Genomic DNA, 17,070 nt, shown 5'->3' with positions numbered 1-17,070 from the left:
ATAGGTCACATCTTTCTTAGCAAACCCTTCCCAGGTAGGAGGACATGCTCAGAGCTTGCGTCTTTGGCAAAGGGGACTGCTCTGTGCCAAACTTTACCTTCCAAATGTGTGTTCTTGGTGTCTGAGCAAACACTGCATTTAGGTGTGAGACAGGTGTAGTCTCACACGGAGACTCATAATATGATCCAGATGTGGGTTTGGGTCTTACCAGAACTGTGCACTACCTCCTCCCTGCTCGAAGCTTACACGTGTTTGCATTGGTGTAGTGCAGGCTTCAAAGCTCCTGATAAAACAGTACGGAGTATCTGGCTAGTGGTGCCTTGTCAAGTAGAAGAAAATGAGTACTTAAATGACCTCCTGTTTCCCATTGTCCATGTCTAGTGACATGGTACATCCTGGGGCAGGGAGGGGAGTGCAAGCCAGTTTCTGGGGTGTGTGGCATACCTACACTAAAAGAGCTTGAAAAATTAGGATGGTGATTGGTTTGTAGGAGAGTTAAGCAGTCGACTTCTGCCCTGTCATCTTTGTTGCTCAGTAGATAGCACTGCACTGTACCCTTCCAGGCACTGCTAATCCACATCGTCCAGCAGAGGGGTAATGAAATTCCAAGGTCCTGGCCCATTTTGCAGCTGCAATTGGCTGCACCCTGGCCTGAGCTGAGGTTGTCTGTGTCAGTGCTGTTCTGTTCTCCCCATCTGCTCTTTCTCTGAACTGCTTCCCCTGTGCCTCTGTGGGCTGAGGGGTTTCCCTTCATGCCTGTGGTTTGTCTGTCAGTACTCCTGGGATGGTGCAGGGGGACAGGGGGAAATGAGGCTAGGAATGGGGGGACACTTAATGGGGGACTCTTCCAATGACAGTACACATCCAGGTCTGCACATGCAGTTAACCAGAACCATGGTCCTTCTGGGAGAGCCTGTGCATTACAGAACACAGGGGTATTGGGAGGTCTCAGTGTGCAGGGAAACAGGCAAGGGCTTACAGGCTCTTGGTGACAGCTGCTGAAGATGAAGATGTTAATGGCTGTGTAACTATAAGTCAGCAGGAGACAGAACACAAGCTCTTCTGTGAGGGGTACAGAGCAACCACATCTCTAACCTGCGAGCTGCTCAGAGTCTTGTGTTTGTTTGGGTACTTTTGTTCCTGGTTCTTCTGAATGAAAACTTTTGGGTTTGGTGGGTTTTTTTCTCTTAACCTCTCAAAAAAATCTGCAAGAAGGCAGTATTTTCATTTCTGTAATTAGTAATGATTATTATATTGTGATAATAGCAATAATACTGAAAACAAAGCATGTTCTCTGGTGTGGTTGTGTTTGGGTATTTTGCTTTAGTACCCAAAAATGTATTGGCCTACATAAAAAAGAGTTGCTCCACCCAGGTGTGTGAGCCATCTGTAACATTGGATTGGTTGTGTCTTTCAGGTCAAAGCCACTGGACAGGAGCTCTTTCAGCAAGTTTGTGATTTAGTGAAGATTAAAGAGCCTCACTTCTTTGGCCTCAGCATTGTTAAAAGTAAGCAAACTCAATGCACGAGCAAGTGACTTGGCAAACATCCACAGACCCGCTTGTGTATTTACAGTGTGTGCATATATACACAGTGGCTGTGCCTGCGGGGGGAATTTGATTGTAATAAGGTCACAAAGTATGTAGATTATGCAGAGCCTTCCCAGAGCTCTTTTGATCTTTGGTATGTGGGCAGACAAATTGAGTAAAGGGGGGGGCTTTTTTTCTCCACCACTGTTCTTAGATTCCACCTCTTTGTGGGGCTTGCTTTCTCTCCTGTAGTGGGAGTTGCTAGTCAACATATTTGTTACTGTATTCAAAACTGCAGGTATTGAACAGGAGGTGGATTTTAAAAGGACCTTGGAGCTGAAAGTGTTACTCCTGAAGTCACACATGAATAATGTGGCAGTGGGGAGGTGTAAGGGACTGAATGCACGTGTGGGACACATTGGGTTTTGAAATATCATATGGGAAATACAAAATTTCTTAGTCCATGAATTAAAGCCCAGTTTGCTTGGTCCTATGGCTTAGCATTGGCCAGGAAATGATGTTAAAGAAGCAAATTGATATGAGAGATCACATTTCTGGTATGGTGTGAGCATTGGCATTCCCTCCCACGCCCCAACTCCTAGTAATTAGAAATGGATCTGTTGTCTTGTTTATCTTGCCTCCCCACATTTCCAAAAGCACTGAAAGACTTCTCTCTTCTCCAAAAACTTTCTCAAGTGTGTTATTTACTACTGCAATTCTAGAAATTTCATTGAAATTACAGTAGTCTTTTGTAAGTCCTTCTAAAGAAGATTTATTTTGCTTCTTTATAAATATGTGGGATAAAATAAGGGTATTTTTCTAAGTTTGTCTCATTTCCTTTATGCTCTCATTCTGTAAGAACTGCTTTTTCTGAGTGCAGCATTCAAACTGAGAGGAACATAAGCTTTTGATCTCCATAAGAGAGATTCCTTAAACCTGATATACCTGTGCTATAAACCAGCACAGTTTTTTTTAATGTGAGGAAGACCTGAATGCTCTTAACTTTTTTCACAAATCATCTATGTTTCTGAGTCCTCCCCTTTGTGACATTTTTTAACACCAGGTTTTGCCTATTCCAGTTGCAGGACATCTTGGCTGAAATTGGAGCCCCTTTCCTCTCCTGGAAGACAGGGAAATTTCATTCCTATTTTTTTTTTTTTTTTAATTCTTCTCCTGTTCTTCTCATACTTCTTTCCCTTTTTTCTCCCTTCACAGGTACTTTCCATACCCTGCTTTTTCCTTTCCTCACACCTTTTCTGTAAAGCAGTTTCTTTCACCCTGTCAAGCACAGGGGTTCTAGTCCCAAAATACCCTATTGTGGCAGATGCCTTTTAACCTGTTGGAAATGCATTGTAACCACTGCATCCCAAAGAGCATAGTAAAGCTGTTCTGACTGGACTTTAGAGTATATTGTCCACATCTTTAAGTGGAAACAGTCTTCTCACTTCACAAAGATTCTTCTTTCTTAGAGCAGCTAATTTTTCCAGAAAGCTCTAAAAAGTCAAGGAAAAGAGTTACAGAAGTCCAGCAGCCTGAAGTAACATCTCTCTTTTTTTTGTTTGGGGGGTTGGTTGTTCACTTTCCTGAAAGGAAATACTTTTTCTGTTCCACAACTTGATTTCTCCTCTGCCGTGTTTTGGTCAACAGACTGGTGATCATCTTCGTTGCTGCCTGTGGTAGCTGAGGTCTCGTTTCTATAGCAAATGTAGCACTCTGTGTCTGGCATTTGGAAGTAGCCTTTAAGGCACTGCCTGCTTCTCAGGGATTTTTGACTTCACAACAAGCTATCACCTCAAGAAAGGGAAGCTCTCAGGTCAGGTTGGGGGATGAGCTGGGTAAGTTTTGCATTCCCAGGGTTGCCTTGTGGGTGCTTAAGTCAAGTGCCTTGGCTGAGCAGCTAGTCAGTGTACATCCCACAGAAGCTGTGAAGGGGAGGCCTGGGCCTGGTCTGTGAGGAAAGGCTGAGTTAGGTATCCAAAAAATTGAGAGGAAGCATTGACATTTTTGAAAAGGTAATCCTTTCCTGCATCGTGATTTCACCTCTGTGCTGCAGCTCAAGAAGAAATTTTTAAAAAAATAGCCACCCTGTTTTAATAATGATATTTTTCCTGGTTTCTTAATGTGTGTTCATGTTTGGCAGTCTGATACTGCCACATGCAAAACAAGGTATTCTAATCCACCTGCATCCATTACTTTGCTGCTAATTTGTCAACAAAACCCTGACTGTCAGCAGTAGCAACAGAATGAAAATTAAAGGATTTCTACAGAACTGTAGCCAATCACACAGCATGGATTATCTGGATTAGGAGCCCATTTGACCTGCAGACGTTGTACAGATACACTAATGCTCAGTTGGTCTCATAGTAAGTGTGTGTGTGAGGGGGATAGGTTGGGGTCCTTAATCATAAACAGAAGTTTTAACACCTAAGTGTGGCAAAAAGGAAAATGGCACTGCAAAGCACCATGCAAAGTACAAACCATGAATGCTGCAAGACCTAAGTTGTAGGTCTTGGAGCCTATTTCCCAGCATTTGATGCCTAAATATGTTGCATTCTCTTCTGGCTGTTGCAGATGCTGAGGGCAAGCTTCAGAATTAAAGGTAACAGTAATAGTGTCAGGGCAGAATTTTTCATCCCTTCTTCTCTTGAACTGATTTTATTGTCAAGAGGAAAACTAACCCAATATATTTGGGGAGAAAAAACGTTGTTTCTGTAAGAAGTTGATCGCTTTGAAAATGTATTTCAGGAATGTGCATTAGTGGGAGGTCCCACAAACCTTGGGTCATGTTGCTCTTCTAGTTTTGGCATGGATCATCACACAGGCTATACCGTGCGTGCTCCTGCTGCTGAAGTGCTTTTTTTTTTCTCCTTGTAGTTTGCTCAGTGAAAGATCCTGCAACCCTGCCCGGTTCAATCTGGTTCCATAGACTTCAGCAGCTGGGTCTTATACAGCAAATCCTCCTGCGGGGTCAACCTTATCTAGTGCCCTGCAGGAGGTTTCCCTCTTGTTATCAGAAAGTGTGTGCAGCAACACATCCAGTCTTCTAAAACAAAACTGATTGTCAGCAAACAAAGAACAGCCAGCCTTCCTTTGTCATTATAACCCAGATCCCTTCAATCCTGAGTTTTGGGCAATGCCTTTCTAGAAGCAAACCTTGCTTGACCTAAGCAGATGGAAGCCTTCAATTGGGAAGGAACAAGACTGCAGCTCTTATACCCTCTGACTGTCTCTGTGTCTTCTTGGGAATTTGTCAGGCTGGCTTTCTTACAAAACCAAATCCCCTGCCTCAAGGATAATACTTTGGTTTTTACAGCTATGGCTGTTCACCTTGCCAGGCCCATGCTTCCCAGCACATGCTTACCAAGGAGCTCAGTGACTAACTCCACCAAAACCGCTCTGCCTCAAGTAAACTCTTCTGCATCTGTATATCCCCCCAGTACTGAAGTTCATGGACAGAATATGCTACCATGTTATCTTTCTATTACATGGGTATCTCTTATAACAAAGGGTCTCTTAGGAGACAAATAACAAAAGCTATCTGAAATACCTTATAATGATTTCTACACACCAGTCCTTCCTCATTATCCCTGCTTCTTGTCTGTCCTCTCTTAAATCTGCTTGCATAGTTGAGTCTCCTTTGTGGGTTTCTCCTGTATTCTAACCTAAGGTACAACTCTATTACAGTGACTTTTGCACCTCAAATGAGATAAATGCAATATAAGAAATGTACCACCTAAAGGGAATTGCAGGGGTTCAGATGTCCAGAGAGTATAAAGTACTCCTTGAAAGGACTTACATGGTCTCCTCCTATGAAGGCAATTTTTTGCCTGTACCCTCTGTCAATTGTTCCTCCTTCGGTATCAGTACAACATCCAGCAAAGTGCTCTCCTGCCTGAGAATTGCAAGGGGTTTGTTTGCCCCTGGATAAGCAGCGCTGGAAATGGTTTTGCAGCTCTTCTTGTGCTTCTTCTTGTTCCACTGTGACACTGCTGAAGTCTGGAGATCTTTGCCTGGGCATGCCTTGTTGCTAAATATACTCTTGCAGTGCCTATCCATTACCAGGAATGAAGGAGCCTTTAGCTCAGTGTTCAGACCTCAGCAGTTCCTAACAGCCACATGATCTCAGGCTTCTTGATATTGTCTCCTTTCATGCTACCCTCCACAGGCCTTGTGTCCATCCCAGCTAAAGTGACCTCAGCCACGACCTCCCTTGTTTTACTCCCAGCCTCTGTTGTGATTCTCCCCTTCACTTGAGATACATGTACTTTCCAGCTAAAGCTAAAAACACAAGCTTATCCTGAACCAAGTTTTTAGACCCTTTAGTAAACTAATCAACCAGGTATCAGAAAGTGGGCAACATTTCTTTCTACTGGCTTGAAAGGTAGCACCAGGAGCATCAAGAAGCCATGTACAGGTGGTAGGAGCAGAGGCCATGTGGATAGTGATTTTCCCAAATCACTGAGGCTTGGAAGCTTGGGAAGCTCCACATGCAAAAGGAGTGTGTAGTCAGTGTTTCTTCAATAAATAAACAAAAAAATCCATGCTGGTGCTCAGGTTATGTGAGGTCTACAGCATGTGTTGTGAGGTATTTTTTTAGAGTGGGGGGGTGTTTGTTGTTTTTTGGTTTTTTTTAAGCTTCAGCTCTCTCCTAACCCTAGCATCCTTCTGTCCTGCTCGTGCTCTTTCCTGTTGCACCTCAAGGGACATAGTGGTGTTGCCATGAAGCTTCTTGAAGCGTCTGGAAAAAGTTAAGTGCAATAGCCATGGATAATTTTTTCCGTTCTCTTTTAGGCAGAAAATGCTTGCTATGTGGAAATTTGGCTTTGCACTAATTCATATTTTATTTGAATCCTATTCTTCTGGAATGTCTAGTTGCATTACTAAATATGCTTAGCCAAATTTGTTAGTGGGATCTTCCTGGCTGCCTTTGGGGCCTAAGCTCTGACTCTTGGTAGGACACCTTTGTGGAATTTCTTGGTGCTCCTAGGCCAAAATGGGCACAGGAGGAGAACAGGTTTTTGGCATTCACCATTACTTAGCTTTTATGCAGAGAACTCACTTTTCATAAAAAGTAAGATGAGGAGGAACTGGTTAATGCAAAATAATGGCCTTTAGGTTAACAATGACTTGGAACTGATTTGGCCCTGTATTACAGCCATAATTTTCTATTCCCATTTTTCCTTCAGTGTAAATAATGCCTATTCTAAGTCTGCATCACTCACTGGAACTGTGTCACTTTTTTCTAACTGGGGACCTGACCCATTATTTTTTTGCAACAATGCGTGTCCTATTTTTTTTTAAATACATAAAATGTGCTAAGCTAATATTGCAGAGTGGAAGTGTTTTTCATTTCTGGTAACTGCTTATTTTGAAATGTGATTTTTACAGCATAAATTTTCAATCTCATTTGAAAATTCTTAAAGGTGAAATTGGGAGAAATGTGTAAATTGCCTTACTGCAAGGGGCTGTCCAGATGCATTTCATGGGATTGCAGTGCACTGGTGAGTTGTTCCAGGTCTGGTATTTGTACACACAAACATGGGGGAACCTTTCAAGAGAAGCTGATGTACTTGTAAGATCACTTACAGTGCTGAGATGAAATTTATGAACTCGGTGTCGGTAGCTGCAGGTGGATGAGAGTGTATTTCTATGTGTGCATGCTTCTCAGTCAGCTTTTTGGTACCTTTCACTTGTCCTTCAGCTGAGGCCAGTGGAGCAATGACAGTTTGTACCTGCTGAGTATCCAGCCCCATTTGGATCCACAGATCAAATTTATTCTTCCCTGGAAAGGAGGCCATCTGTGCATTTCTATATTGTCCTTTACAGCACTGCTCAGGGGTGCTGCAGTTTGGTGCCCTCATATCTGTTAGAGATGCTTATTTTCAGAGCAGACAGTTTTAGCATCTGGCAAAAGATCTCTTAGGTTTCATCACTAATCCAGTGTAAGGAAAAAAAACCCCAAAGCCATCCAGAAACCAGTAGGGCTGCGGAGGGAAAATACCTCCTTGTTTTTGTAGATGGAGTCTTACATTGCAGGTTGACATTCCAGCAATATTAACTTCATTAAGGCAGGAATGCAGTGCTGCATTCTCGCATGGGAGGGAGGATGCTGAGCTGGGCTGGGGAGGAGTGGGACCCCCAGGGAGAGATGATACTTTGGGGTGTCCTCCTGTAGCCTGGCTTATACTTGTGGTTTATGTGCATCTCTGAGTAGGTCTGATGATAACCTGGAGTCCTCAGGTATGACATCTGGGCCCTCACAAAATCGTCTCTAACCTAATGAACATGACAGATAAATAGGGGCTGTGGGGTGTGGGTAACAAATAGCTTTACTGTAGTGTAACTGTTCTGTCACACTTTTTCTCTTTCTGACTTAGTATTCAGGTGTGATGGGATGGTTTGGGGTATGTCATTGTGCTTGCTGTTGCAATTTTTCCCTCCTGATTGAGGAATAATTAATGTGTTTCTCTGAATGCCTCTGGGCATGGGATCATTCTTGAGCCAGAAAGGAAAACTGACCCTTCAACTTGTTATAGCCTCTTCACGAGGTGTCAGCTAAAGAGCACAGTGCTGATGGAGGCAACACAGGCTTTACCCAGCACTGCTGTGCCGTCAGGACCAGCCCCGTGCCACGTGGGGAGCCAGTAGTGGAGCGCTTGCCCTGCTCCAGGGCTATCAAAGCCCAGGGAGGGACTGGGTGCCGTGCTCGTGTTATCCCACTCCTGTCGCTTGCTGCGCAATTGGTTCCTAAACGAGCTTTTACTTCTTTTTTAATAAAAGCTTTACGGAGTGATGCTTACCAGCTTGGCAGCTGGCAAGGGATAGAGACAAGTCTAACATGAACAAACTCTTCTCTCTCTCACTGACTAGGACTTCTATCAGCCTCTTCAAGGCAGTATTATCTGATCTTAATGGACCTAGAAAAGGAAGGGCTAGGGCCAGTGTAGCCCACCAGCCTCCCTATCTTACAGGCAGAAGTGAAGAGGCAGGTACAAGATGCAATCTCTGTGACAATAAAAACTCTTCCTCTTCTTGTCAAAACAGCAAAAATAGCTTCCATATCATCTTGTGTGTTACAGCACTTAAATTCCCACCACCAACACTTTCAGTAATTTCATACAGCCATTTCAATGGTTCTGTTAAATACTGTTTTGTTTTTGTGTGTGATATGCCAAGTAAAGTGATAAACAGAAATGTAAGTATATTAAAAGTACAGCTGCAATCAGTACAATGCAGGAAAGAGCACGGAGACAGAAACAGGACTTTTTTGGACATTGTCTTTTTTGTGTCCAGTGTTATTGATATTTTACAGAAGGTTTCCTAGTAGGGTGATGCGTGGGCCAGTTCTGGATAGCACCAGGTGTGGTTTCTTTAACTTGAGGTGGGAAGTTAAGGAGGTGGTGACAGAGGGTTGTTTTGCTTGTTTGTTTTTTGAAAGCTAGCAAAGACAATATTTGCAGTTATCTGCCCCTCTAAGGATCTGGAATGCTTTGGAAGGGTGACTGCAAGGTAGCTCAGAGCCCCTTCAACACCTGCTGTAACACTGACCATGCCAGGCCCGCATCTGCCATGCAAACACAAGTGCAGACTCTCATTTGGAAGCCTGGGCTGGTCTTAAGGAGAAGTTTGTTTTGTGAAGGGTTCTTCTTCCTTTTTTTTCCTTCCCCTTTTTTCTCCTGCTTCTTTCATGTCTAAGGAGCAAGCTCTTCATCTTGGGACTTGTGTCACCTGTCAAAACACTGTCCTAAGCAAGATCAAAGAGTAGAGGGACTGGTCAGGTGAATGTGCTCAGCTGGCATTGCTGCTGCAGCCTGAAACACCTGTCAGGTCTTGTCATTTGTTTTTTGTTTTTTTTCCTTAAGAGACTTGAAGACTCAGGGAAAAAATCTTTCACTGGCTGAGTTTTTTGTATTTGATAATTGGTAAGCAGTGTTATGAAACATCAGCTTTGAAAACAGCACAAAGCTCTTTCAAGGTGATGTGCCATTCAGGCTGTGTCATGTTCACTCTCACTAGGGTGGAGAGCAAGTCCTGGTCCTTTATCTTTTGAAGCAGGCCAGGTTTCCCTTCCTTTCATTCATCTTTTTTCTATATGAAAGAAGTTGGGTGTGAGCAGGAGACACCAGACCTTCTGAGGAAGGCGTTTGTGTTTGGTCTTCTTGTTTCTCACCCTTTCAGAGGATCCCCTTCACAGGCAGAGGATGAAAACTGTCAAATACCCAGCTCTGTTTACTTACTTGTGCCATGTTGGACCATGGTGCAACATGATGGCAGAGTACAAGCTTGGGTAGGGCTTGCTTGTTTAATAACAATAAAAAACTGAATCCAGCAAGCTGACAGTACAATTAGCTCGGTAAGATGATGTTTCCCTTTTGTAAATGGCTTCTTGATTATAAAGCAGGAATTCTGCATTTCTGGCTAAGGTGTTTGGGAACCTTTAGCTCAGGATCTCTTCAAGGTGTGACTGACCTTCCTTCCATACTGTCTGGAGTAGCACATGTACTTAAGAGTACTCTTCTTTTTTTTTTTCCACTGCCCTGTCTATTCCCTGGTTAGCTTTGTTTTAAAATATATTGCTTGGAAATAACTTGTAGAGTCAACTAAATGTTTAATGACTAAAAATTTCTAATTATTTAACATTAAATTCCTTTATTCTTATCTTTCAGATAATGAGTATGTTTTTATAGACCTGGAGCAGAAGCTTAGCAAATACTTTTCAAAGGAATGGAAGAAAGAGACCACCAAAGTAAGAGAAGTGTTTAATTTTGGAGGCTGCTGCTTTTTTATTGGATGACACAGTGAAATGAAAACTCTTAAACTGAGGTCCACAGAGCATTTCTTGAAGATGGTCTGCAGAATACTTTTCAGTAGCAAAATGCAGTGACTTGTGCACAGCTGTACAATTAATTAAAAGAGCTAAAACAGCCCCTTACACAACTTTACCTGAGCAATAATAACCACATGGTTGCTGCTTGGCTGCTACAGAAGTGGAGGTCAGTTGGTCAGTTTTCCATTTGAACTTAGTCTGGATCTTAGTCTGGAGACCTCATTTTTATCCTTAAGCAAAACAACCTAAAATAACCTTCTGTGACTTGAATCTGACATAAGGGAAAAGACTGGAGCTGTGACTCTTCCCAGAGTAAGTGCTAAAGGACAGTGGAGGGAGAGGAAAGATATTTTGTTTGAAAAGAGGCCTAATTCTTTAATGCTAACTAGCCCTGACAAGAGAGGGAAAAGCTATGTGAAATAAAGACAAGCCTATGTAATTGTTTAATGCTGTTCATTCAGACATGATAATTCCTGTTGGTGGAATGTGTCATTAATATTAATGTGTCATTAATAGAGGAGTCATAGTCTAGAACAAAGTATAGCATGCAATTGCTTTCAGATATCTTAATTGGGTCGTTATGACTTTTTCCACCTTGCTTAAGGGTTTTCTTTTGCAGAGTAGGCACACTTGCCATTTCTGCTGCTTAGAGAAGTTTGTAGATGACTAGTGAGGTTTGGGGATCTCTTATCCCCAAGCATGTGCTCTGCTTTTCCCAAATGAGTGAGTTACTTCAAAGACAGCCAGAGTCATTCGGAGAGCTGTCTGTCCAGCCAGTGAGAGCTTCCCAAAGCAGGTGTTTCTGTTTGCCTCGGGACGGGGTAGGCTTTGAGGTTGCTTTGTGATTGGATCTTGCAACACTTTTCCGGTCAGGATAAGTGTTGAACCTCTGGTGTGATGCGAATCATAAAAGACTGCATGAGTTGCCATTGGCAGTACTACAGTCTGAGATGAGTTAGCCTATTGGACTGGGTTAATTGACAAGGATTTAATTCCTATGAAGAGGTTTCAGGTAGAAAGCCCAGTCCAGCTGATAAAATAGGGTGACTGTGAACAAGTTCCAGAAATAAAATGGAGATATTTACATGATCAAGAAGCTGTCTGCATCAGATGTGGAGGGCATGGCATGTACCTTGTCCCAGTGAAATGGGTCTGACCAGTAAAGCCTTGGAAGTGCCTGTGGGAGAAAAGTTATTTGTGTGAACATTAAAGTGGCAAAGTAGGAAAGATGAGAGAATAAGCTAGTAAGATGTTCCTTTCTTCTTCTCATTCTTTTCTTTTTTTTTTTTTTTTCTCCTGTTTAAAACAAGCTGTAAGTCAGAAAGATAGGCTGTAGTTAAAACCATAGGACTCGTGCTGGCTTTCTTCTAACAGCACTCCTCAGTGTAAGGCAGACACAAACATTGCCTTTTTGTCTGTGGCTGCAGGAACGTGTGAATAACTTACCACGTGCCCTGCCAAACAACAGGCACGGAGCTGCTACCAGGCTGGTGCGCCTCAGCCCCAGGCAGCGACTGCTGAGCGTGGCAGCGCGTGTGTCCGTGCTGAGTGGTGTGGTGTGGTGCAGGGATGGATGGTTGCTCCTAGGAGTGCCCTGGAAACGCCAGGGCCGTGCCAGCGTGGCACGCTGCCCTGCCGCCTTGCCTGGCGCTTTGAGGGAGGCTGAGTTAAACTTGCTGTGTTCAGCATGAATGTGTTTGTGGTGCTGCCAGGTGCTGAGCTAGGTAACTCTGGGCCAGGCTACGTGTCCCCAGGCTATGCTGGGACTCTTACACCAGCTCATCCTCCTATCCAAAAAATCTTCTGCTCTTCCTAGGATATTTTGTCGTTCAACCTGTCTGAATGTTTTGTGATGCCTCATTGTCATGAGCCTCCAAGACAGTCAGACTCGCCCCTAAAACTTGCTAAGAGTAGAAAATGAAAAGCAGTATGGGGAGTGAACTTGGGAGAAGAGAACATTACCATATAGGGTAACAGGAATTTTGGATGCTGATCATAATTTAACTCGTCTCCTGTCTTTGCTCTAGGGGACAGAGAAATTCAGCCCTCCATTTGTTGCATTCTTTAGAGTACAATACTATGTAGAAAATGGAAGAGTAATAGGGTAAGTTCCCTTCTGTGGTAATTACTGTGTTTTCAATTATTCAGTGTGTTCTTAAAATGAAAGAAAAATAATGTTTCTTTGTTAAGCTCATCTCTGTGAGCTCACTGAAATAAGTCTTAAAAAATCTGCTTGAATTTTTTTTTTGAAGACCTCCACAGACTTCCTCACTCAGCTATGAATGTTTTCTGCCTGAATCATACTCCATATCCCTAGGAAAATTGTGACTGCTTTTCCATCTGTGTTGAAAGAGCAGGTTGAATGACGACATTATCAAAACATGATTAGCACTCTTTTGCTTGTGTCTTTTGGTTGTATGAAAAGCACTAGATGAATATACCAAAAATAGTTATTTATACTCCAAAGCACTTTGGATCTGGTTTTTGTATTTGAGCAGTGCTCTGTGCAGTTTACTTCTGGAAATGGACTTTCATACATGGACAAAAGAAATTACTTCATAAGTTAGAGAGTTTTGCATTTGTAGACCATTCACATGGAATATGGGCTGCACTCAAAACAGCACCACCCTCACCCATGGTACAGAACAAAGGATGAGGTAGTTAAAAATGAACAACTGACAGAGTTAATTTACATCAGCGCTTCTGGTGTGGCTCTGTCCCCAGGGCAAGCCAGGAGCTGGGATCATTAGGTGGGATTAAAATCTTTACCAAATTTTTGGCATTTGTTCTTGTCTTGAACAAAGCTTGTGGTTTTCTATGTTTTCTCTCTCCATAGTCTTTCATTTTTGGATACAGGGGACTCTTTCTTATGGAGTCTGTTTGGCTGATAAGTGTTTTCTATTTCATTTTGCTTTTTTTGTACAAAGGGAGATTACATATCATTCTGCCACTCCCAAGGCACATATCCTTCACTATCACAGACACTAGTGATGCACTAGTAATTTAGTTGGAGAGGTTTGTGGAACCATGCAGAGGTAGTTATCTGGCCCCTTGAAACTATACATGCACACTTTTACAAGCAGACTGTAGTGTCCAGCACCTCATCTACATGTACATGTCAGCAGCCTGCTTCCCATGATTTCTGAGGGCAGGGGGTGTGTGGGTTATCAAGGCTATGCCATAGTTATGCCTTATCAGACAATCCCTGTTTAGCAGCTTGAGGAAGAAGACAAAAACAAGCCCAGGGCTCCCATGTCTTTTGATCTACCTTGCAGGGAATTAGCTGTTGAAAAGTATCATGAGCCTAAGGCAAGGTGAAACAAAAAAGCAGTGCCAAGTTTAGAGGGGAAAGGAGGACAGGTGTGCAAGAAACAGGACTGGGAATCCAAGGGAGTTGACTCTCCCGGCTGCTACAGGCTTTCCAGGGAAACAGAAGTGCTTGATTGTAGTCAGTCTCCAAAACAGGTGTGATGTGATTTTTCTTTAATCTATCTTCTGCCCTAACTTCTTAGATCTCATGCTCCTCAAGGTAGAAGTTACCATTTCTCTTGTTTGTACAACACTTAGTGGGAAAAGACCTTGATCTTGGTTTGATGCTCCTTATACACAGACCTGTATCAGGGTAGCATTGGCACACATCAGATGTGTCAAAGTTTAATCCCTCTTCTTAGCAGGATGATGTTTTTGAGGGGCCTTATCTGAACTTTGTTCTTGGAGTAAATTTGCCTTTGTCTTGCAGAGATAAGGTGGCACGGCAGCTCTACTACTACCATCTCAAAGAGCAAGTACTTATGTCTCATTGCAACCACAAAGAAGAAATCTACTTCTTGCTGGCTGCCTACAGCTTACAGGCAGACTTGGGCAACTACAGAGAGAAGGTCCACACTGGCAAATATTTTGAACCTCAGGCTTATTTCCCGCAATGGGTAAGTTGGGGGGGGAATCCTTCTGTCAACAGATTATGCATGCAGCAGGAGCTATGCCAAGGTGGTACCTAACTGCAGCCACATGACTTCCTCATCTCCCACTGCAATGATCAGGCAGACAGGTAGAGTGTCACCCTGAAGTTCCCTCAGGAGGTATCTCTTGTCTTTTCGCTGGATGTAGGTGCATGTTCCTGGGCTCAGTCATTAGTGAGGTGGTGGTACATCCTTCCTTGGTGATGGAATGTGTTGGTGTCACATGAATAACTCTAACAGTGCAGCTGTCTTTGTTTAATTCTTCTACGGCTTAAAGGGTTGTGTGCTTCCAGTGGTACATCAGCAAGATCTGCACAACCCAAGCTCTCCAGAAAACCTCAGGGCTGTGAAGCCAAGTCCATTGCCCTTTGTTCCCATCTCTGTAATGCTTGCCTTAGGGAGAGATAGATAGATCCAAACCCTACAGGGTAGTACTGCTGTGCAGTGCCTCTGGTGCTTGCTTTGTCATTAATCTCTGCCTCAAGTTCAGTAAGAGGAAAGAGAAGGGGTTTGCATGTTTGTTTATAAGCATGTACATGTGACTTGTGCCCTTCAAGACTTACAACCAAGAATTGATTTAATTGTCAACTGAGGCAAATTAGCTAAGACTTGCTCTCTTAGTTGGCTACTTGTCCCAGGCAAGTTGCATCTCCCCTATAAGATACTGTCCCCTGCTTTGGGGAGAAGGTTCAGAACAGTGACAGGACTTGTCTTGAAGACTGATAGTCTCTTTCGTGCACAAATCCTAGCCTGTCTGCCTTGCTGTGCAGCAGTGTGCTTTTCTCCCAGACAACAGGCCCTCATCCCATGCCATTCCTTGTTATGGGGTGCCAGTCAGGAGGTAGCTAAAAAAGGGCTGGAAAAGGTGGGTCTTATGTGCTGTTTCCAAGGCAGTTAAAGGGCTTATCACAGACTGTTGCTCACCTGCGCTGAGCCACAACCCCAAGCAAGTATGTGGATGATTTATTACATCATTGCAAACAGCAAAATCTGGCAGGCATGGGGACGCTTCTCTCCCTGCCTCTGGGCTCCCATGGGGAGATAGTGAGCAATCTCCTCATCCAACACAATCACTTCCTTCAACACGTGCTTCTTATTTGGCCAAGGGTTGCCCCAAGTCTCGTGCCAGTGAGGAGAGGCAGTGCTGCCCTGGGCTGACCCACCCAGCTTTGAACCGTGGAGCTGGCACATCTCTTTTTGCTGACATTGCACAGCTGATGGCATTGATGTTGTCCTCCACCAAGGCCCGCCTTCCTTGTGGGAGGGTAACTAATCTGGCAAGGCATGCAGAGGTGTTAGCAAACAGAGTAAACAACGGGTTTAATATAACATGTAAGTGGGAGCTGGGTGGTGATGGGGTCTGGTTGGTTTGAGCCAGGACAGGTTGTTCCTGGCAGTATGTTCTCAGGTACCTGGTGCAATCCAGTTTCAAATGCCCCTGGTGGTGAGGGATGTTGTGAAGTGAATTCAGCCAATCATCCCTCTTACCTGTCACTGCCACTTACACCCTGAAAAGAACCAGTTGGGCATGGGAGGGGGCTGAGCCGCCCAGTAGCCTTGTACGGAGAGGGCATGTGGGCAAACATGGGAACTGGGCACTTGCAGGGCAGGAGCTAAAGGCCCAGTGCAGGTTTTTCTACTGCTTAGTGAAGCCACGTGCCTGCCAACCACTCCCAACAGATAAAAAAATACCTTGAGATAGTGTTATCCATCCCTTTGAGGATGGAAATGCTAAATAAGCCTAATGTGTAGTTTCTGGTCTTAAAAGGAAAACCTAGCATTTCTGCCTGTTTGGAGATGTTGCTGCTGATTGTGCTGGCATGCAGAGCAGTATTTGTTATCTGCCCATAAACATTTATGGATGCCAAGACTTAGGAAAACTAATTGCAATACTTAAAAGTGAAAAGATCTGACATGACCTCTATAGTCTTGGTCTGTTACAGTTTTGCCACTATGATCTGTTTGGAGACATCGGCGTCATCTGGGCTGCTTTAAATGCTTATCCTCCAGGGAGGTAGAGGCGAACGTGGACTAACATCTTGAGGGAATATATGAACCTACTCCACCTCCAGCCACTGCTTTGCTGTTGCTCACAGCTGCCCCTCATGGGGATTGCTGAAGAGTTGCTGACCTGTTTGTTTTCTTTGCGGTTTAGATAATTGCGAAGAGGGGGAGCGACTACATTTTGAAACATGCCCCAGAGATGCACCGAGAACAGCAAGGGCTCAGCGCTAAGGACGCGGTGCTGAAGTTCATTAAGGAGTCCTGCCTGCTGGAAGATGTGCCTGTCCACTTCTACAGGCTGCAGAAGGTTAAACAAAGAGCTTCTTATTTTGAACTTCTCTCCCATCATTAATTGAGCACACCATTGCATTTTTCGTTCTGTTTGTTTGAGGGATGGTTGCCTCTGATTCAGAGACGCCAAACAAATCTAAAATGCTCGGCCAATGAGGCCTGTCCCCACAAACAAATCCGTTGCCAATATACAGATATAGCTGGAATTTAATTTTGCTCCTCGGCCAAGAAACTGGCCACAGGAATGGCAAAGCTTCATATTTGTCCCTTCCTGTCAGTAGAATTGCACCAGGGAAATCAGTGAAGCCGCTTTTTTTTCTTGTTGTAATTCACTGAAAGAATGACAAGAGGTCAGCCAGCTTTCACACAAATGTCACGTAGTAACTGAAGGTGACACTGAGTCATTCCAACTTTCGTATCCCCTTCCTTCTCCAACCCTGCCAGAGTGGTTGGCATTTTT

The 17,070-nt window shown here is 43.7% G+C and overlaps 1 protein-coding gene across 1 annotated transcript in view; it reads left to right on the top strand.

Moving 5' to 3' along the window:
* The window catches only part of FRMD1 (FERM domain containing 1), a 37,961-nt gene that overhangs the window by 13,614 nt on the left and 7,277 nt on the right, over positions 1-17,070 (top strand). The window contains exons 3-7 of the mRNA XM_082299573.1: positions 1,418-1,508; positions 10,196-10,275; positions 12,384-12,460; positions 14,096-14,282; positions 16,471-16,626. Coding sequence (XP_082155699.1) covers positions 1,418-1,508; positions 10,196-10,275; positions 12,384-12,460; positions 14,096-14,282; positions 16,471-16,626 — 591 coding nt within the window. The remainder of the gene's footprint in view (positions 1-1,417; positions 1,509-10,195; positions 10,276-12,383; positions 12,461-14,095; positions 14,283-16,470; positions 16,627-17,070) is intronic.

This window comes from Coloeus monedula (assembly GCF_965178545.1).
Source record: "Coloeus monedula genome assembly, chromosome: 2".
NCBI lineage: Eukaryota > Metazoa > Chordata > Aves > Passeriformes > Corvidae > Coloeus > Coloeus monedula.
This window is presented reverse-complemented; position numbering and strand designations above follow the sequence as displayed.